At 45.3% G+C, this 22,371-nt stretch overlaps 1 protein-coding gene and 1 long non-coding RNA gene across 2 annotated transcripts; one reads left to right on the top strand and one right to left on the bottom strand.

Moving 5' to 3' along the window:
• The first annotated feature begins 1,060 nt into the window (after window positions 1-1,060).
• On the top strand, window positions 1,061-3,332 carry LOC125104997 (uncharacterized). Its single transcript, XR_007128780.1, has 3 exons — window positions 1,061-1,242; window positions 1,457-1,586; window positions 1,813-3,332. It is a non-coding gene; the product is annotated as an uncharacterized LOC125104997 (long non-coding RNA).
• Window positions 3,333-3,563: 231 nt separating this feature from the next.
• COQ6 (coenzyme Q6, monooxygenase) lies at window positions 3,564-22,271 on the bottom strand. The gene is made up of 12 exons (XM_047737982.1): window positions 22,059-22,271; window positions 13,441-13,575; window positions 12,034-12,092; window positions 11,617-11,740; window positions 9,206-9,336; window positions 8,223-8,330; window positions 8,074-8,136; window positions 7,572-7,679; window positions 5,332-5,534; window positions 5,140-5,255; window positions 4,804-4,970; window positions 3,564-3,690 (listed from the first exon to the last, which is right to left on the bottom strand). Exons 1-12 carry the CDS (start codon window positions 22,222-22,224, stop codon window positions 3,661-3,663), a joined length of 1,410 nt encoding a protein of 469 aa, XP_047593938.1. The 5' UTR covers window positions 22,225-22,271; the 3' UTR covers window positions 3,564-3,660.
• Between the last annotated feature and the right edge of the window lie 100 nt (window positions 22,272-22,371).

Genomic DNA, 22,371 nt, shown 5'->3' on the forward strand with positions numbered 1-22,371 from the left:
ATTGTTTCATTTTGTTTTTTAAATGGGATTGTTTTCTTAACTTCTGGCGCTTTGTTCTTAGTGTTTGGAAACACTAGTTTGGAAACACCAGTTTCTGTGTATTAATTTTATATCCTGTAACTTTACTGAATTTACTTTTAGTTCCGACAGTTTTTTGATGGAGTCTTTAGGGCTTTCTATATATAGTATCATGTCATCTGCAAATAGTGAGTTTTGCTTCCTTTCTGACTTGGCTGCTTTTTATTTTTCTTTCTTGCCTAATTTCTGTAGCTGGGACTTAACAGTACTATGACGGATAGAAGAGGTGAGAAAGGGCATTCTTGTCTTGTTCCTGTTCTTAAGATGAAAGGCTTTCAGCTTTGTACCTTTGAGTATGATGCTAGCTAAAGGTTTGTCATATATGGCCTATATTGTGTTGAAGTACATTCCCCATTCCCTAATGTGCCCACTTTGTTGAGAATTTTTAGCATAAATGGATATTGAATTTTGTCAGATGATTTTGTACATCTATTAAGATGATAAAATGGGACGCCTGGGTGGCTCAGTTGGTTGGACGACTGCCTTCGGCTCAGGTCATGATCCCGGAGTCCCGGGATCGAGTCCCACATCAGGCTCTCAGCTCCATGGGGAGTCTGCTTCTCCCTCTGACCTTCTCCTAGCTCATGCTCTCTCTCACTGTCTCTCTCTCAAATAAATAAATAAAATCTTTAAAAAAAAAAAAAAGATGATAAAATGACTTGTCTTTCCTTCTGTTAACCTAATTGATTTCCGTAGGTTGAACTGTTCCTTGCATCCCTGGAGTAACTTAATTATGGTGTATGATCTTTTTTTTTTTTTTTTTAAAGATTTTATTTATTTATTTGACCCAGAGAGAGATATCACAAGTAGGTAGAGAGGCAGGCAGAGAGAAAGGGGGAAGCAGGCTCCCTGCTGAGCAGAGCACCTGATGCGGGGCTCGATCCCAGGACCCTTGAGACCACGACCTGAGCTGAAGGCAGAAGCTTTAACCCACTGAGCCACCCAGGTGCCCCTCTATGATCCTTTTTAATGTATCATTAGATTTGTTAATATTTTGTTGAGGAGGACTTTTGCATCTGTGTTCATCAAGGATATTGGCCTATACATTTTTTGTGGTATCTTTGCCTGGTTTTGGTTATGAGAGTAATGCTGGCCTTATAAATTGCACTTGGAAGCTAATCCTTCTTTTGGAAGATTGTGAGAGGTATTAAATCTTACTTAAAAGTTTGGTAGAATTTGGGGTCCCTGGGTGGCTCAGTGCGCTAAGCTGCTGCCTTCGACTCAGGTCATGATCTCAGGGTCCTGGAATCAAGTCCCGCATCGGGCTCTCTGCTCAGCAGGGAGCCTGCTTCCCTTCCTCTCTCTCTGCCTGCCTCTCTGCCTACTTGTGATCTCTCTCTGTCAAATAAATAAATAAAATCTTAAAAAAAAAAAAAAGTTTGGTAGAATTTGCCAGTGAAGCTGTTTCTAGACTTTGGCTTATTGGGAAATTTTTAATTTACTGTTTCAAATTTCCTTACTAGTAATCAGTCTATTCATATTTTGTTTCTTCATGATTGTTTTGGAAGGTTGTACATTTTTTTTTTTTAAAGATTTTATTTATTTATTTGTCAGAGAGAGAGAGGGAGAGCGAGCGAGCTCAGGCAGACAGAGTGGCAGGCAGAGGCAGAGGAAGAAGCAGGCTCCCTGCCGAGCAAGGAGCCGGATGTGGGACTCGATCCCAGGACGCCAGGATCACGACCTGAGCCGAAGGCAGCTGCTCAACCAACTGAGCCACCCAGGCGTCCCTGGAAGGTTGTACATTTCTAAGAATTTATTCACTTCTAGGTTGTCCAGCTTGTTGGCATGTAATTGCTCAGTGTCTTTTAGGATCCTTTGGATTTCTGTGGTATCAGTTATACTAACTACTACTCTTTAATTTCCGATTTTGAGTCTGCTCTTACTTTAACTTGGTTAGTCTACTGAAGATTTGTAGATTTTATCTTTTTGAAGAACCAGCTCTTAGTTTCATTCATTTTTTGTAATTGTCTTTTGTCTCTGTTTCTGCTTTAATCTACCTTCCACTCCTCTCAGGCTTTGTTCTTTTTCTAGAAAGTTCCTTTAGATATAAAGTTACGTTGGCAATCTGATATTTTCCTTGTTTCTTCAAGTGGGCATGAACTTCCCTCGTAGAACTGCTTTTGCTACATCCTATATATTTTGGTGTCATATTTTGGTTTTGTCTCTAGGTTTTTTATTTCTTTGATTTCTTTGATGACACACTGGTTGTTCAAAAGCACATTACTTAATCTCATATTTGTGCCTTTTCCCATTTTTTTGTAATTAAGTTATAGTTGTATACCATTGTGGTCTAGTTTCATACCAGAGATGCTTGATAGAATTTCCATTTTCTTTAATTTGTTGAGTCTTGGTTTTTGGCCTTATTCTTGAGAACATTCTACATAGACTTGGGAATGTGTATTCTGCCTTTTAGATGGAATGTTCTGAGTATGTATGTTATGTCCATGTGGTATAAAGTCCAGTGTTTCTGTATTGATTCTTTTGTCTGGATGAATTATCTATTGACAAGAGTGGGATATTAAAGTCTCCTACTATTACCATGTTGCTTTATCTCCCTTTAGGTCTATTAGTATCTGCAGACATCCAACAACTGAGCCACCCAGGTGCCCTCTAGTCTTTGTTTTAAAGTCTGACTGGAGTATAGCTAATCCAGCTTTCTTTTCATTTCCATGGAGTATCTTTCTGTCCGTTCCATTTTCAGTCTGGGTATGTCCTGCAGTATCTCTTATAAGTCATAGATGTTTTTACCCACACAACCAGCCACTCTCTGTCTTTTGATTGCAAATTTAGTCCATTTTCATTTAATTATTGGTAGGTATATTCTTACTGACATTTTGTTAATTGTTTTCTGTTTATTTAGTTCTCTGATCTTCTTTCACTTCTCCCTTGTGTTCTGATGGCTTTCTTTAGTGTTATGTTCAGATTCCTTTCTCATTTTCTTTAGTGTACTTACATTTTCCCCTTGTGGTTACCATGAGGTTCACATAAAATATGTGATGTAAATAACAGTCTGTTTCAAGTTGATAGTAACTTAATTTTAGAAATCTTCTCTTTTATAAATCCTCCCTCAAAAATGAATGAGACAGCACCTTAGCAATTTTTCTTTCAGTAATAAAAAGTCTTTTCAACCAAATCACAATAGTCTTCCTTTGGGGTTTTTTTGTTAGCTTGACTGATATGCCCTCCTCACAGCAAATTATCTATCACTCATGATTTGGGGGTCCACAGGCCCATAAAGCAGAGGAGAAAAAGAGACTAGAGGGACGCCTGGGTGGCTCAGTTGGTTGAGCAGCTGCCTTCAGCTCAGGTCATGATCCCGGCGTCCTGGGATCGAGTCCCGCGTCGGGCTCCTTGCTTGGCGGGGAGCCTGCTTCTCCCTCTGCCTCTGCCTGCCATTCTGTCTGCCTGTGCTCGCTCGCTCTCCTCTCTCTCTGACAAATAAATAAAATCTTAAAAAAAAAAGAAAGAAAAAGAGACTAGAGAAATCTAATGTAAAGCGAATTTATTAAATCTTGAAAATATGTGATAGTCTTCAGAAAAGATGTTCATTTTTCTTCAACACAATGTCCAGAAGGGGAGCATTCATTTGCTTGCAAAGGCTATAATCTGTTCCTGGAGAAAAATGAAATAAAATGAATGATACTTGGACCCTGTTAAGGTGTGACGGCAAGTGAAAAAATACTTTAAAATAATATATAGGAGCGCCTGGGTGGCTCGGTTGGTTAAGTGTCCAACTCTTGATATCAGCTCAGGTCTTGGTATCAGGGTTGTGAGTTCAAGGCTCCATGCTGGGAGTGGAGCCTACTTTAAAATACTCAGGGGCGCCTGGGTGGCTCAGTGGGTTAAGCCTCTGCCTTCAGCTCAGGTCATGATCTCAGGGTCCTGGGATCGAGCCCCACATCAGGCTCTCTGCTCAGCAGGAAGCCTGCTTCCCCCTCTCTCTCTCTCTCTGTCTGCCTCTCTGCCTACTTCTGATCCCTCTCTCCCTCTGTCAAATAAATAAATAAACCTTTAAAAAAAAAATAAAATACCCAAAGTCCCAGACAGATGCTCCTCTCAAGAAAGAAGCTGGCCAAGCAGCAAAAGGAGTTTAAGCATTTTTTTTTGTTTGTTTTTAAAGATTGTATTTATTTATTTATTTGAGAGAGAAGCAGATTGCACTGAGTGCAGAGCCTGATGCAGAGCTTTTGGTCTCACAACCCTGAGATCATGACCTGAGCCAAAGTCAAGAGTTGGGACACTAAGCTTAACAAACTGAGCCACCCAGCTGCCCCTAAACAATCTTTATCTTTAAAAGTTCCTATTCACGGGGCGCCTGGGTGGCTCAGTGGGTTAAGCCGCTGCCTTCGGCTCAGGTCATGATCTCAGGGTTCTGGGATCGAGTCCCGCATCGGGCTCTCTGCTCAGCGGGGAGCCTGCTTCCCTCTCTCTCTCTCTCTGCCTGCCTCTCCATCTACTTGTGATCTGTCAAATAAATAAATAAAATCTTTAAAAAAAAAAAAAGTTCCTATTCACTATTTTAAGTCCTCCCTCATGTAAAGTTACTGCTTAGATGTGGGCTCTACCCACAAGCCCAGCAAGGACTTTTTTGCTCATAACCAATGGGGGAGATATTCCTAAAAAGGTAATTTTACAGCCAAGAAAATTAATTCAAAGAAATTAAGAGTCATTGACCAAGTCCTTCCTCAGTGAGCAAGACTCCTAGAGAGCCATGAGTGACCTTACTTTGAGTGGAGACACTGCATTTGTAGCCTGCAAGCCCCATGTCCGGAGCAGCACCAGCGGAGTAGCCCTGGTGGAGTAGAGCCTTTTCAGTAGGTCAGTAGCAGCCAGAAGAGCAGTGTTGTGACGCTGTCGATCTGTTTCATAACCTGTGAGATGGCTCATAGAGCCTGGAGGAAGGAGGAAGGGTGTAAATCTCTGATCTTACAATGAAGTGGTTTCCCAGTAAGCCAGACATACTGATGTCTACCACATCTGGCTATGGAGAGACATTCTGGAGCCCGACCTTCCCTAACTGTATGACCTCCGGATACTTCTCTGAGGCACCTGAATCCTTACCTAAGTCCTTCCCGTTGAAGGCTGCAGCACTGAGGTGACGGACCAAGCTGGAGACATCCCCAAATCCCATGTTGACACCTTGTCCTGCAAGTGGATGGACTCTGTGGGCTGCATCCCTAAGAGGAAAGCAGAGCTCAGGTATGGCCGCCTGCAGCACAGTGAGAAGACAGCCCTGCCCTGTCGTCATCTTACCCGATAAGAGCCAGCCTCGGGCGGACGTACTCAGCAGCATGTCCCAAGCCAAGTGGAAACAGCACGCGGCTTCTGGCATCCACCCGGGCTACACTTGGGGGCATCTGGCGAGCGGAGACCTTCGTGGGCTTCAGAAAGCCAACAGCGGACTGCAGCAGGCTGCCCGCCGCGTCAACGAGGTCCGTGTGGTTGGCATCACTCCACTGAGCCGCGTCAGCCGCAAACAGTGGAGATTCACCAGTGATTAAAAAGTAAACAAATCAGCAAGAAAACCCATTTTATCACTAAAGCCAAGTACTAACAGTACCTAACATGCCTAGACTGATGTAGACCACAGGTGGCACACCCCCTAAACAAAGGCAAAAAACCACAACTTCCTACCCTTCCCCACAGGTTTGAGAATCAAGCCAAACTGTCCCTGAGCGGCCCCTGCCTACCTGTGGGCGTCCACCCTGCACTTCACCTTAACCCTCCAAAACCATACAGCAGCCGCAGCGTAGCTCATTCGACAACATCCTCGCCCCTGCCACTCCTCCCTGTGCTTAGAACATCTTTTTTTTTTTTTAAAGATTTTATTTATTTATTTGACAGAGGGAGATCACAAGTAGACGGAGAGGCAGGCAGAGAGAGAGAGAGAGGGAAGCAGGCTCCCCGCTGAGCAGAGAGCCCGACGTGGGGCTCGATCCCAGGACCCTGAGATCATGACCTGAGCCGAAGGCAGCGGCTTAACCCACTGAGCCACCCAGGCGCCCCTTAGAACATCCTTCTAATTCACCGGGATGACCCCTTGGAGCACCAAGAAGCTGTGATCCTCCCTCCAAACCCTCCACTGTTTCCCTCTTCTGTGCTTCCGTTAACATCCTGTGAATACTTTCACCAATCGTTGCTTCAGTAGCTTCCTCCCTCACTAGACTGTGAGCTTCCTGAAAGCAGGACTGTGTCTCATCTGTCTGCCTCCAGACTTTCCCACCTAGAAGGCGCGCGGGACGTGTCCGTGATCGCCCCGCAGAAGCCCGCGGCAGGAGTACATGTAACTGACCGGCGGGGCAGCCTTCACCATTTACCTTGGAAGCCACTTAGTGTGTTCAGTTCCTGTCACTCTGTTGCTGCTCTAGAGCAGGGAAGCCTAAGTTCTTCAGTCGAAACTAATGGAAGTCACTAGTGAGGTGGCAGTTTGGTGGTTAAAACCACAGGTTCGAGGGGCCAGCCTGACTGCCAAACCCAGCCTTACCCCCGGCTCTCTGACCTTGGGCAGATAGCTACGAGCATGGTAACAGTGCCCTCCTCGACGGGTCACTGCATTAAATGGACAGGTGCGACTCTTCACCTGTGCGTGGCACACAGTAAACGTTCAGTGAATCTTACTGATTGTTACTATTAGTGAATTCAGATGCATGTGGTGTTTAAGCTCCGAAATGAGTGCTGCCAACACTGAAGGCTGTGCCTACCCCGGAATAATCGTTACCATTTGTTGAGCACCTATTAATGTACTAGGTGTGCTCCAAGCATCTTACATCAATTCTCTCATTTGAAAAATCTTTAGACTCGGGGTGCCTGGATGGCTCAGTGGGTTAAAGCCTCTGCTTTCGGCTCAGGTCATGATCCCAGCGTCCTGGGATCGAGCCCCGCATCAGGCTCTCTGCTGGGTGGGGAGCCTGCTTCCCTTCCCCTCTCTCTTCCTGCTGCTCTGCCTACTTGTGATCTCTGTCAAATAAATAAAAATAAAATCTTAAAAAAAATCTTCAGACTTTTACTACTGTTATTAAACCCTGAGAGGCTGGTGATACTATCTCCATTTCCTAGGAGATTAACAGGCAGAAGCAGTACTGAACCCATGTCTGTCTACAAGACTTTCTCTTAAGCTCCCTGCTAAACTGTGCTCAGCTCCTCCAAGAACATGTCTAATGAATCAGGCTTCAAAGGTTCAGGTACTTCAAACCTAGGACAGCTATTCAGAATTAGCCAAGTAGTTACAGCTTCAAAAAAAAGGGCCAATGCTAACTACTGCCCAGGGACCTGTTTCAGTCAGCACAGCAGCAGCCCACAATCGTCAAAAAAGCATAGAAGTTAATAATTTGCACTGTTCTGCATTTCCCTGAATGCCCTCGCGTCCACGTAGCCCAGATCAAACCCTACAGTTACTGTAGGGGCTGCTGGTTGGTTATTCCTTTTCCTTCATCAAAACCACCTTTCTGTATCTCCCCTGCAACCCAGCATCAGCTGGACATGCTCATACTCACGAAGGCAGAGTTCACGGTATCCACGAACTTTTCTTCATCCATGCTGACGAGCTCCGCTGCATGTTCATGGGATGTGGACCACACCAAGGAACTCAAGGTGTCTGAGAGCTGCATCAAAAGAACATCAATAGTAGAGCGCCTGGGTGGCTCAGTCAGATGATTCCGGCTCAGATCATGATCTCAGGGCTGGGAGATGGAGCCCCAGGCAGGGCTCTATGCTCAGCAGGGAGACGGCTTGAGATCCTCTCCCTCCACCCCTCCCCTCACTTGCAAGCAGCCAGCTCCAAAAAAAAAAAAAAAAAAAAAAAAAAATCAATACTAAGGGCAAGACTTCTGTTCTTGGAAGTTCTCAGGCTTGAAGGGAGTAACAGGGAACAAGGAGAAACAAAGTTAGCCTGGACATATTCCCTCGAAACCAGAAAAAGACTGAGAGAAAGTGAAGCCCTAAGAGAGGAAGGCTGGGCGTGCTGAAGCAGACTGAGCAGCTGGAAGGGCCTCTTACCGGGAGCAGAGCGATGGGCCCCGAGGGAAGGAACCTCTGCCAAGCGACGCTGTTTTCTGTGGCCTACGACAGAGGAAGAGTTCTCACGAAAGGTCCTTAGGACCCACAAAACACGAGCGGGGCCCCAGCTGGTGGGCTCAGGCTCTCACCTCCGACAAATGCAGAGTAGCCACGACAGCAGACTGATCGTAGTTCCAGCTGACATTCTGAATCCCAGCAGCCTGTCGCGCTCCTGAGTTGTGACCATCTGCACCAATCTGCGTGGAAACGGGTCTGTCAAGTCTTACAACTCCTTAATACCTGAAACTGTTCCAGAAGCGTGTCTCTGTCTCCTTAAGTTCTCTCTAGTTCCAACTCTCGTTCACAAGCTCATCGGCGGCAGGCAACTTGTTATCGCGCCCACCTCACTCACAGGCCCTGGAGCGGGCGGCCTTACCCAGGTAATCCCAGTGTCAACTAACGGACCAAAGCTGGACCTCAGCCCCGTAAGGTGCCAGTCATAGGTTAACTTGGCCAGATTCTCTTGATATTTGACCTAGAAGTTAACAAGGCAGGCACTGGAGCTGAACAGTCCTGCTGGAAGGTTAGGAACGGCTGCTCAATAGAAGGGGAAGCTGGCGAACAGAGAGACAGACATGGGAAACGTAGGGAGGTGAAGGGACTACAGGACCCCTGTGAGGGCAAGAGCCACCTCCACTTCTGCTGCTGTTCCTGTGTCCCTTTTCTTTCAAGACCTAAGATGGTCCAGGAGACTGCTTCCTATACCGGATTTATTTTTTTTTTCTAAGATTTTATTTATTTATGTGACAGAGATCACAAGTAGGCAGAGAGGCAGGCAGAGAGGATGGGGAAGCAGGCTCCCTGCCAAGCAGAAAGCCCAATGTGGGGCTCGATCCCTGGACCCTGGGATCAGGACTGAGCCGGAAGGCAGAGGCTTTAACCAACTGAGCCACCCAGGCGCCCCTCTATACCAGATTTAAAAGACCACCTTGAGTTGGCCTGAGTGGGTACTGGTCCTAATAACCAAGAGCTTGGCCCAAAATTATAGCTTAAATCTAAAACGAAAGACCCTAGAGTCTAGGATAAGCTATGGATACTCAAGACCCCTGGCAAAACAAGAATTTTCAACTACCAACAATTTAGTCTGGAGGGTGCTGCCATCACCTAGGGTAATAAGAACCCAAGGGCTGGAGTCCGCCATGGTGAAGGGATAAGGCCAGGTATAGCCGACTGCTCTGCTCCTGTAGAGAACCGTCACCCGGTCTAGGAGGTCAGAGAAAGAAAACAAAACATCAGAAAGGCCCCCCACACGGGCTGAGGCAAAAATCGTACCTAAATCTAAAGCAGGCTCTCAGGATAATGGTCTCTCATCGTTTACTCCTAAACAAGAACAGTGAAATCTAAAAAAATAACTCCATAATAAATGCTACAGTCTGAGAGCTGATAAATGGCAGGGCCACAGGGATAAGTCAGTGTCACAAATAAATAAATACTCAGCCTTCATTGAATGACCAGCCCATGGCAGGAATTCTCTCTTCTCATCCCCACACTACTGCTCTTCTAGGTTCACTCTGTGCCTAAGTGACTCCACATGCTTTCAGAATCAACAGAGTGGGAATGCCAGGGGCTCAAAAAAGTTCTAGATTTCCTAAGACTTTTCTTGCCATTGGAAATCATTTTACTTTTCTAATCGTAAAAATGATATGCTTTTGAAGTATGAACAACAAAGGAAGATTTTTTTTTTTTTAAAGATTTTATTTATTTGACAAACGGAGATCACAAGTAGGCAGAGAGGCAGGCAGAGAGAGGGGGGAAGCAGGCTCCCTGCTGAGCAGAGAGACCGATGTGGGACTTGATCCCTGGACCGTGAGATCATGACCTGAGCTGAAGGCAGAGGCTTTAACCCACTGAGCCACCCAGGCGCCCCAACAAAGGAAGATTTAAAAGGGTGCTCGCTTCGGCAGCACATATACTAAAATTGGAAGATTTAAAAGGGATGGAAAACATTACCCTTAATCATACCACTCAAGAGGCAACTACAATTAAAGCTTTTCCATATATCTTTCCAGATTACTTCCTATGCATATAGATGCATATGCACACACAGGATATGACCTACTTTTTCCGCCAATGTTATGGAACATGTTTCTAAGTGACTAAATATTCGGTCTAAATTATCTTTAAAGTTGCACATTAAGTGGGGTGCCTGGTTGGCTCAGTCATTAGAGCACAGGACTCTGGATCTCAGGGCTGTGAGTTCAGGCCCCATGCTGGGTATAGAGATTTCATAATAATCTGATAAGGAATTTATATTCAGAATATATAAGGAACTCTTCTAACTCGAAAAAGATGATCCAGTTTTTAAATGGGCAAAAGACTCTTAATAGTCATTTCACTAAATGGCAAACAAGCACAGGAAAAGATGGGAAATACAATCAAAACTACAGTAAGAGGGGCACCTGGGTGGCTCAGTGGGTTAAAGCCTCTGCCTTCGGCTCAGGTTATGATCCCAGGGTCCTGGGATCGAGCCCCGCTTTGGGCTCTCTGCTCAGCAGGGAGCCTGCTTCCCCGATCCCTTTCTCTACCTGTCTCTCTGCCTGCTTGTGATCTCTGTCTGTCAAATAAATACAGTATTAAAAAAAAAAAAAAGAAAACTATAATAAGATACTATTTGTCACTGGGATGGCTATAATAAAAAAATAAAAGGAAAGTAAGTGTTGGCAAGGATATGGAGCAATTGGTGACCTTATATATTATTGGTGGGAAAGTGAAATGCTGCAGCCTCTGAAAAAGTTCAGCAGTTTCTGAAAATGTTAAACATAGAATACATGACCCAGCAAGTCTACTCCTAAGTATGCACCCAGAACAAATGAGACCTACGTCCCTGCAAAGACTTGTACCAAGTGTTCACAGCGTTATTCACAATTGCCAGAAAGTGGGAACAACCCACTGGCCGTCAACTGATGAACAGATGAACGAAATGCAGTGTATTCACAGGAAGGAATACCATCTGGTGATAAAAAAGAACGGACTACTAACAAAGGCGGCGACATGAATAGATATCAAAGATACGCTCGGTGAGAGCAGCAGACATAAAAGAACACACTGTGTATGTTTCGATCTATATGAAATGTCCAGAAGAGGCAAATCCCAAGAGACCGAAAGTAGATCAGTGGTGCCAGGGGCTGCGGTTGGGAAGGGGGAATGCTGTAAACGGACCTAAGATTTCTTTCTGAAGTGACAGAAATGTTCTAAAATGACACCGTGACTGTGGCCTAACTCTGTAAGTATACTAAAAACCACTGAATTGTACACTTAAAATGGGTGAATTTTATGGTATATAAATTATTCCTGAATAAAACCGTTATTTTTATTCCTGAATTTTAAAAAAAAGAAAAAACCCTAAGATATCTAACAGAGGGTTCCTTTACAGTGGATATTCAATCTCCATAAAAGGGATTCTTTTTTCCAGTAAGTCCCAGAAAAATTCTAGAGCAGTTCACCATGCAGGGTAAAAGAAGACGTAAGAAGTGGAAGCCTCACCTGACACGGCCTCCAGCTGCTTGGTGAGGGCGCACATGATGACGTCATTCTCCACTATATAGCCCATGTCATCCAGATTATCCTTATCGAACATTATCAGCGCCTCTGAGCAGGCATCCCACACCTGGAAACACCGAAGGAAAGTCTGTATTATAGCCCAAGGAAGAGAAAATGTCTTGCTCCGATCAGAAACAGCACTGCCTTCCCCAAGTGACAGAAGCAGGAAAATCACAATGTCAGTTCCCCCGGTAGGAGACCGAAGGTGAGAAGAAACTTCTCTTGAGAATGCTTCCCCCCACTTCCTTAGACTGAATGGGAAGTTCCTGCTTCCACACGAAATGTGGAGAATACGGATTCCAAGATACAGAAAAGAAGATGGACAAGCAAGATATCTTGGCAAAGTGATAAAGGAGGCACCTGCATTCGCCGAAAGGCTCTGTATCTCATGTTGCAGATGTGGTCCCAGGCACCAAAACCTACAAAAGAAAGGATCCATGTATAGGCCAGAGCAAGTTCATGCGACACAGCCCTCCTAGGCTCTGTCTCTCCAACCTGTGAAGTAAGAGATTGTTTTCAGCATCCTCCAATGACAGGAAAATACTCTCTCATTTTTTCCTGTTTGATGCTAGGAGTTAAGCTACTCTGTTCCCAAGTTCAGATTATACAGCATGAAAACAGACCCAGCTTTCGTGATCAAAAAGTCAAATCTGGGGCGCCTAGGTGGCTCAGTCAGTTAAATGTCCAACTCAGTTGTAGCTCAGGTCGTGACCTCAGGGTCGAGAGACTGAGCCCCACGTCAGGCTCTGCACTCCATGGGGAGTCTGCTTGAGAGTCTCTCTCCCTCCACCCCCACACCAAATATTTTTTTAAAAAAGTCAAATCACATTAAAGTTAGGGAAAATAAAAAAGGAAACCAAACCCACATTTTTTTCATCATCCTACAGAAGTTAGAAACTCTCTGGGGTGCGCGGCTGGCTCAGTCAGAAGGGCATAGCAACTCTTGACCTCGGGGTTCTGAGTTTGAACCCCACAGTGGGTGGAGAGATTACTTAAAAATAAAATCTTAAATTTTTTTTTTTAGAAGACAGTCTTTTAACTTTTTTTTTTTTAACCCCTGAACAGCACTGAACAGATTTATTCAGTGTGGACACATTTAGTGGGCCAGACAATTCTAGGTACGGAGCATAAAGTGTGAAACCAAACAAAGTTCCTGCCCCTCTGCAGCTAATATTCTGGTTGGAGAGATAGACAGTAAAAAAAAAAAAAAAAAAAAAAAAAAAACAAAGACGTAATACATTGTCAAGTTAGTACTAAGTGCTACAAAGAAAAATAAAGCAGTATAAGGGGCTGAAAATGATGGAAGAGTCTAATTTTTGACAGGGCGGATCTAGATAGGAGAGCCCGGGGGAGTAACCTCCGGCAGAAACCTACAGACAGTTTTCTAATGAGTTCCATGTCCACACACTGATTTACACTCAAAAGCATTTAGCATCCAAACTCCCTAAATCCCAAGAGGGCTGAGTCTGGGAATAAAGAGGGTACTCCTACTGGAAACCAATGGTCATAATTAGTTCATACAGTTTCAATTCCACCAATTTATAATGACCCAACATCACAAACAAAGTCCACATGATGAACCCACATGTCCCGAGGACATCTTCCTCAGCCTGGGAGGGGACACTGTAATGGGGTCCTCATCTTCAACGATGTACTAGATTACCACACCAACCCCCTCCTCACAGGATGCTCCAGAGCTTCTGCCCTGTGGGACACACTAGAAAGCCAGGAGAGACAAGAAGTTGGTTCTATTAAAGATCTACTCACTACTAAGAAGGGTTGCAGAGCCAGGGGAAATGGAGCTGACTCTGTTGCTGTAAGTTTCTGGCAATTTCTCCCATACTTTCTTTGGACCTGCTTCTAGCAACAGGATTTTCTTGTCACTGAAGTGAATATCATGTCCTAAAAAAAAAGAGAGAGAGAATCAACATTTTATATCATAGTGGGAAAATTAGAATTTCTTCCCTTTCTCACTTTTTTTTTTTTTTAAAGATTTTATTTATTTATTTGAGAGAGAGACAGTGAGACAGAGCATGAGCGAGGAGAATGTCAGAGAGAGAAGCAGACTCCCCATGGAGCTGGGAGCCCGATGTGGGACTCGATCCTGGGACTCCGGGATCATGACCTGAGCTGAAGGCAGTCGTCCAACCAACTGAGCCACCCAGGCGTCCCCCCTTTCTCACTTCTAAGAGAAGCACGAGATTAACTAATTGCTTCGTCCTTAGGATACAAGTTTCTCACGCGGCACACAAAAAGAAACACCACACAAAATCCTAAGCGGTAGTGATGAGGGAGCAGGAAGCTGGCTGAGGACAAAGCAAAGCTGGCACCTTGCACCCCTCTCCACCCGCTCCCCTCGGTAACGTGTGTACATTCCTCAGGCACCCCTGACTGCCATAATTGAGAAACAAATAGTTAACTTGCAGAGATCACAATCCTGCAAGACAGGAGTCTCCCTTGGTTTACAAACGGTCCTAGAAGATCTACAAACAAATAAGTTACCTTATCAATAGCACAATTTCCAGAGGCAAATAACTCAGTTCCTCAAGCCCTAATGTCACCCTCCCCTCCATAAACAAAACTGAAGGAGGCTGAGTTAGAAGGAAATGTAAATATAGTTAAATCTCTTCTGAACCTAAATCTCACTAACAAAGACGCCTGATAGCAGAAACAGAATGGCTGGCCAAAAGACAACATTGATGAGGCCCGCGAGGCCTCCAGTATCCCCGCACCCTGTAGGCCCTCTTTAGCATATGAAAGCTCCGTCGGAACCTCCCTTCCCCTCACCTTCCCCCAACCGCAAGGTACAGAACCTGCCATCCCTCACAACCCGGGACAGCAGCTCTTCCGGCCCGAGGGTCCTGTCCCCGTGCTTTAATAAACCACCATTTTGCACCAAGATGTCTCAAGAATTCTTTCTTGGTCATCGGCTCCACACCTCAGCCCACCGAACCTCACCTAGGTTCTAGAACTTCATCAGTAGCTTATACCACTGTTTCAACCATGTGAATCAACCTGCCCAGGTTTCTCTTAACAGTCCAACACCGGCCATGTGCAAAGAAGCAAATAATGACAAAACACAAGGAGCCAGAACTCCCTAGAAAGGAAGAACGAAGTAAAAGTGAAAGGCTTAAGTATTTAGACACCAGATTTTTTTTTTTAATTGCCAACTGTTTATTCAGGCCCCGAACAGGTGACCAGTGACACGCAGTTTGCCTGGGCCCACGGCAGACTGACCTGCGCCTGACCTGCGCTGCAGGCCCTGCTGGCGAGCAAAGGTTCTCAGGGGAGGCCTGTCCAAAGGGTACAGGCCATGGGGGAAGACAGTGGGGGAAGGGCAGGGCCCAGTGTCCAGGACACCAGATATTTCTAATGTTTAAACTGTTAAGTCACTAAAAATTACAAATCGTGTTCAACAGGAAAATGGACTATTTAATAAGCAAAATTTGTTGTGGCCTCAAGATTGAATCAAAGATAAAGAATTATTTGTAAAAGAAAAGGAGCCCCCCAAATACATCAATTGTACCTATAAATCTGGTCCTCAAACACTGCTATAGGGAAGTAAAAAGGGGACTTGGGGACTTCGTTACTGGGTGCGTGCAGCCCAGACACAGTCCCTCCACCGTGTCCCAGGGAAAGACGCGGACACGGTACGCAGGGAAGTGCCGCAGCCAAGAAGGGAGAAAAAAAATGTGACGGGATTATTAGAGAGAAACGATGTAGGTTTTTACTTAGTAATGATGACAACCCCACATTTTCTGTTACCTAAAGAAGAGTGGCATTATTTTAAGATGCAACTAGGGAGTGTGAAAGTCAAGGTCACTCTGGTGAACAGGCGGTGAGCTGCGCCGAGACTACCATGTTCACATGCCCCCCTCCCCCACCGCCATGCGGCGCCGCCGTTCTGCGCTGGAGGATGGGAACAGCCGCGCCCCCCGGAGAGGACTGCCTTCTGGTCCGTCACACACCTCTTCCCTTCCAGGGTCTGCTCCTCCCGAACGCCCTCCAGACCTCCGCCTCCCTCTGGATCCTACTCATTCACTCCTCCCCACCCCAGCGGGGCTATTTACAAATCTATCTCTTTTGCTACATTGTAAATTCCCTGGGGACAGGAACCATTTCTTTTGCTCTGGCTAATATTCCCAGCCTCAAACTTTCGATCTCCTCCATCCGGAGATACCCAACGGACATTTTTGTTAAATGAGAGACAAGGGAACTAACAAGACAAATACAATCAGGTTCAATTATTTTATTTTTTAGCTATTTAACATTTTAGAAAACTCAGCTGGAGGAAAAAATACTACAGAATGCAATTTACAGGTAACAGTGTGAGAGGGAAATACAGATGTTTCAAGCCTGAAACATAAACTCTTGTGGGTTTGTAGAAGAATCAAGGGAAACAAACTGACTTAAGGGGAAATGAGGAGAGCCTACTGAAAAACTTGCACTTTTAAAGCAGCTGCTAAAATTAAAGTGCTCCCTGACTGTGCACCTGGGTGGCTGTCATTAAGCATCTGCCTTTGGCTCAAATCATGATCCCAGGGTCCTGGGATAGAGCCCCATATCGGGCTCCCTGCTCAGCGGGAAGCCTGCTTCTCCCTCTCCCACTCCCCTGCTTGTGTTCCCTCTCTCGCTGTTTCTCCCTCTGTCAAAGAAAATCTTTAAAAATAAATAAATAGGGGCGCCTGGGTGGCTCAGTGGGTTAGGCCTCTGCCTTCGGCTCGGGTCATGATCCTGGGGTCCTGGGATCGAGCCCCACGTCGGGCTCTCTGCCTGGCGGGGAGCCTGCTTCTCCCTCTCTGCCTGCCTCTCTGCCTACTTCTGCCTACTTGTGATTTCTCTCTCTGTCAAATAAATAAATAAATCTTTAAAAAAATAAATAAAGTGGACATTGGAATAAAAAGTAAGGTTGATCACTATATAAACTACTGACAATATTCTCTGGGATACAGGCTGTGATGATCAAGGGGAAACGTTACACACACAATATCTCGGGCTCAGAGTTTACTTGACTCAAGAGAAAACACTCCCAATGCCACACCTGCCTCTGAAATCTGAAAGGCTGAGATCCACCCAAGGTCCCAGATGCTTTACAGGACAAAAGCGAGGCCTGCTCACTGAATAATTCATGTGAAAGATTCCAGTGGCACCTGGGTGGCTCAATCGTTAAGCATCTGCCTTCCGGCTTGGGAGGCTTGGGTCATGATCCCGGAATCCTGGGATCAGTCCCACATCAGGCTCCCTGCTCAGTGGGGAGGCTGCTTGTCCCTCTCCCACTCCCCCTGCTTGTGTTCGCTCGCGCGCTCCCTCTGTCTCTTTGTCAAATAAATAAATAAGATCTTAAAAAAAAAAGAAAAAAAAAAAGATTCCAAACCTTCCAGAGTTTTAACTTTCACATTTAACATTTATTATTTTCTCTGCTTTTTAAGGAAATTGGCCCGTGTGTGAATTTTCTTTTGTTAACCTGTGTTTGGTAGTTTTGACTTAGAGCAGAAACTGTCCCAACCCAGTGCACTCCGGCTCCTGACTTTTCTTTTGTAGACTTATACCAAGAAGTCTGCATTATAACTGTTTAAAAGTCAGTCTTGACTTTAAGGACTTATACTTCTGTGGAAGAGATGGAAAAAAGGAACAACTGCAGTACAGAATTCTCTGAGTTTGTAAAAGAAAGCACTGCTGCTCTCCCTCCTTGAGGCATTGAAGAGCATTAAGATAAAGAATAAACAAGGGGGGGCGCCTGGGTGGTTCAGTGGTTTAAAGCCTCTGCCTTCAACTCAGGTCATGATCCCTGGGTCCTCGGACGGAGCCCCACATCAGGCTCTCTGCTCAGCGGGGAGCCTGCTTCCCCCCCACACCCCTCTGCCTGCCTCTCTGCCTACTTGTGATCTCTGTCAAATAAATAAATAATCTTTTTTAAAAATTAAAAAAAAAAAAGAACAAACAAGGAATAAAGTTAAATACAAATATTAACACTAAAGTTTTAGTAAGGCTAGAAATTTTTCCAGGTACATATCATACAAAATTATATAAAAAGTTGGGGAGACCTGGGTGGCTCAGCTGGTTAAACGACTGCCTTCGGCTCAGGTCATGATCCTGGAGTCGCAGGATCGAGTTCCGCTTTGGGCTCCCAGCTCCATGGGGAGTCTGCTCCTCCCTCTGACCTTCCCCCTCTCATGATCTCTCTCACTCTCTCTCTCAAATAAATAGGTAAAAATTTTTTTTAAAAGTTAAGAAGTCAAGTCACTATAAGAAAATTCAGTTTTTCTGCTGCTTCTCTTTCTCAAAGTGTGGCTTCCCGGCATTCATTCTGCAGGTATCTGTCGGAAGTCCAGGCTCCTGGGCCCCACCTCGATAAACCCAAACCTGGAATCCTCATTTTTTTTTTTAAAGATTTTATCTATTTATCTGACAGACAGAGATCACAAGTAGGCAGAGAGGCAGGCAGAGAGAGAGGGGGAAGCAGGCTCCCTGCCTAGCAGAGAGCCCGATGTGGGGCTCGATCCCGGGACCCTGCAATCATGACCCGAGCTGAAGGCAGAGGCTTAACCCACTGAGCCACCCAGGCACCCCTGGAATCCTCATTTTTGAAACATGCCCCGCAAACTGGTAATGGGTGACTGTCTTCAAGGAGAACCAGGCGGTAAAAGTAAAAAATGGAAGTCTCACTTTATATCCTTTACAGTGTATGCCCTATACCCTTGGTATTTCAGAACACAAAACCCCCTTTGAATTTTCTGTACGTGCCTTATTCAACACCTCCAAAGAAAACAAAAACTCCAGCTGATTCTTAACTGCACTCAAGCTTGAGAACCACTGTTTTAGCCCAGTGGCCAGTAGGTACAACCAAAATGGCTGTCAGGAAGCAAAAGTATGTATACCTGCCAGAGAGCTGTGCGTCTCAAAAAGGCTTTTGATCTCCCAATTACTAACTTTTGCGTGCAAGCTACTTAACCTGAGTTTTAACGTTCTTGTCTGCACAATTTACAATCAAGACTGTAGAGAGTAAGTGGATGCAACACGTGTCAATCAGACTTCAATTAAAAAAGATTATGGGGGCACCTGGGTGGCTCAGTGGTTAAGCCGCTGCCTTCGGCTCAGGTCATGATCTCAGAGTCCTGGGATCGAGCCCTGCATCGGGCTCTCTGCTCTCTCGGGGAGCCTGCTTCCTCCTCTCTCTCTGCCTGCCTCTCTGCCTACTTGTGATCTCTCTGTCAAAAAAATAAATAAAATCTTTAAAAAAAAAAAAAAAAAGAAAAAAAGATTATGACCCAGTGCAGCTGTTTCTGCACAGGAGTCCTGTCCCCGTGCTTCAATAAAACCACTTTTTTGTACCCCCCAAAAAAGATTATGAGGATTAAGTAAAAATGTTATGCAAAATACTTTTTCTTAAAAGATTTTATTTATTTATTTGACAGAGATACAGCGAGAGAGGAATACAAGCAAGCAGAGTAGGAGAGGGAGAACCAGGCTTCCGCGGAGCAGGGAGCCTGATGCGGGGCCTCGATCCCAGCGCCCTGGGATCATGACCTGACACGAAGGCAGATGCTTAACGACTGAGCCACCCAGGTGCCCCTATGCAAAATACTTTAAAAGATGCCTATCCATAACAAGTACTCAATAACTGATGACGATGTTTCTCATGACTTTGAGACTCAAGCCAATTAGTTCCTACAAAGCATTGTTTCCCACCAGTATCCCAAAAGGGAGCCACCCTAGGGGAGATGTGGCTGTCACACCTTATTCTTAAGCCAACAAAGACTTTTATATTATTAGTGATCTTTAATTTGTGACGTCAGAAAATTCAGATCCAATTTCTGCAAGTCACTATACAATTGTTAAAACCAAAAGATCTGGGGGCACCTGAGTGGGGTCAGTAGCTTGAGCGTCTGGCTCTTGATTTTGGCTCAGGTCATGATCTCAGGGTCCTGGGATCCAGCCCCGCATTAGGCTCTGCATTCAGGGGGAAATCTCCTTTTCTCCCTCTTCCTCTGCCTCTTCTCTCCCCACATCCGCCCCCTATCCCATGCGTGCAAACGCTTTTTGAAAACGGCATAAGATCTGGAGTTTGGTGACCTGTGCTCAAGTTCTCCGTCTGCTACCAGTTGGCTGTTAAGACTCTGGTCCTTAGGGGAGCCTGGGTGGCTCAGTTGTTAAGCGTCTGCCTCTGGCTCAGGTCATGATCCCAGGGTTCTGGGATGGAGCCTGGCATCGGGCTCCCTGCCCAGCGGGAAGCCTGCTTCTCCCTCTCCTACTTCCCCTGGCTTGTGTTCCCTCTCTGTCAAATAAATAAATAAAATCTTAAAAAAAAAAAACAAACAAAAACGAAACACTCTGGTCCTTACTTAACCTTGCTAAGCAAGTTTCCTCACATAAAATATGAATACAGTATCTATATCACAGCGAAGTGAACCACACTAAAGTAAACAAGTATAAGCAAAGTCCTTACCTCACCTTACAAAGTTTAACTCCAAGTGGATCACAGACTTAAATCCAAAAGCTAAAACTACAAAACTCTTAAAACACCAGAATGAATCTTCATGACTTTGGGTTAGCTAATGATTTCTTAGATATGACACCAAAAGTGTAAGTGGTAAAAACTTGACAAGTTGAACATTATCAAAACTAAAAACTTCTGTTTCAAAGGACACCACCAAGAAAATGAAAAGGCCACCCATAAAATGAGAGAAAATATTTGCAAATCATTTAGCTGTTAAAGGACCTCTCCCCAGATTAAACAATCAATCAAACAAAAACAACTCTTAGAACTCAATAATAAAAAGACAAATTGCCCAAAATGGGCAAAGGGAGGTGTCTAGCTGGCTCAGTTGACAGAGCATGCAACTCTTGATCGTGGGCTCCTGAGTTCAAACCCCACAATGGAGAAGAAATTACTTTAAAAAATCAAAATAAGGGACGCCTGGGTGGCTCAGTTGGTTAAGTGGCTGCCTTTGGCTCAGGTCATGATCCCAGCGTCCTGGGATCGAGTCCCACATTGGGCTCCCTGCTCAGCAGGGAGCCTGCTTCTCCCTCTGCCTCTGCCTGCCACTCTGTCTGCCTATGCTCACTCACTCTCTCTGACAAATAAATAAATAAAATCTTAAAAAAAAAAAAAGATTTAAAAAAAATCAAAATAAGATGGCAAAGGTTCTGAACAGGCATTTCTTCAAAGAAAAACAAATAAGCATATGAAAGGATATTCAACATCATTAGTCATTAGGGAAATTCAAATCAAACCAGGAGACACCACTTCACACCCATCAGGATGACTATAAACAAAAGTACAAGAGTGAGTGCTGTGCAGGATATGTAGAAACTGGCCCCCTCATACAGCTGGTGGGAATGTAAAATGGTGCAGCGACCTTGGAATACCATTTGGCAGTTCTTCCAAACACAGAGTTACCAGGTATGTGACCCAGCAATTCCACTCCTAGAAATGGATATATCCAAGTAACCAAAAATGTATGTTTACACTAAACCCTGTACCAAATTAATAGCATTATTCGAAACAGTCCGGAAGTGGAAACAACCCAAACATCCGTCAACTAATAAACGCATAAACCAAATGTAGGACATCCACACAACGCAGAATTACTCAACCGTAAAAAGCACTGGTGCACACAACTTGGATGAACCTTTAAGACATTAAGCAGAATCCAAGTATATGAAAATGTCAGGAAGAAGCAAATCTGTAGAGACGAAAAGTTCACAAGTGGTTGCCTGGGGCTGAGGAGGTTTGGGGGAAAATGGGCAGTGTATGCTAATTGGTTCCTGTTTCTTTAGGGGGTGATAAAAATGTTCTAATATTCATGGTGGTGATGGATGCACAACCTGTTAATATACTAAAAACCACTGTATGCTTAAAGGGGTGAACCTTACGGTATGCAATTACATCTCAAGGAAGTTATTTTCTAAAAGAAACGAAACGTTGGGGCGCCTGGGTGGCTCATTGGTTTAAAGCCTCTACCTTCGGCTCGGGTCATGATCCCGGGGTCCTGGGATCGAGCCCCGAGTCGGGCTCTCTGCTCAGCAGCGAGCCTGCTTCCCTTCCTCTCTCTCTCCCTGCCTCTCTGCCTACTTGTGATCTCTGTCAAATAAATAAATAAAAACCTTAAAAAAAAAAAAAGAAAGAAAGAAACGAAACGCCTAGCCCGATACAATGCCTGATAACTTACAACTGTGTCCGTTCCTAAATAACAACCGGCGGGATTTAGCATGATTCCTAAGGACCCTCCCACTTTTGACCCTTCGGAACCCAGAAGGACCAAGCGCTTGGCGTGGGGCTCCTCTCGGCAGGGGAAAGAGCACAGGAGCTCAGGGCTCCCACGGTCCTCACAGTTGCTCCACGGCCGCCCTCCCCGCCAATACCTGCCTGGAGCTCCGCTTACCCAAGGCACAGGCCATGGCGGTACCCACCAGGCCTCCGCCCGACACCACCACATCGTACAGTGTGTCTGCCTTGGCGCCGGACCACCTCCGGCAGGACAGCAGCGGGCCTCTCCCAGCCGCTGCAGGGGCAGCCCTCCAACGGCTCACAGCCAGGCGGGCCGCCATGGTGCTGACCTGCAACGTACTTGCGCACCACTAGGCCCTCCTTTTGCTGCTCTTCCGGAACAGAGCTCTCCAATCACTAGCTGCTTCCGCCCCGGCCTCAGAGCCGGAAATAGAACGCGCAAAGACTAGGCCAATCAGAAAATGACT

Source organism: Lutra lutra, chromosome 7, assembly GCF_902655055.1.
Source record: "Lutra lutra chromosome 7, mLutLut1.2, whole genome shotgun sequence".
NCBI classification, from domain to species: domain Eukaryota; kingdom Metazoa; phylum Chordata; class Mammalia; order Carnivora; family Mustelidae; genus Lutra; species Lutra lutra.

Coding starts and splice junctions, on each gene's coding strand:
- COQ6 (XM_047737982.1), bottom strand. CDS start 22,224: ATGGCGGCCCGCCTGGCTGTGAGCCGTTGGAGGGCTGCCCCTGCAGCG. Junction 13,576..22,058: donor CGCCATGGCCTGTGCCTTGG/GTAAGCGGAGCT, acceptor CTTTTTTTTTAG/GACATGATATTCACTTCAGT. Junction 11,741..12,033: donor GAGCCTTTCGGCGAATGCAG/GTGCCTCCTTTA, acceptor CGGTGTTTCCAG/GTGTGGGATGCCTGCTCAGA.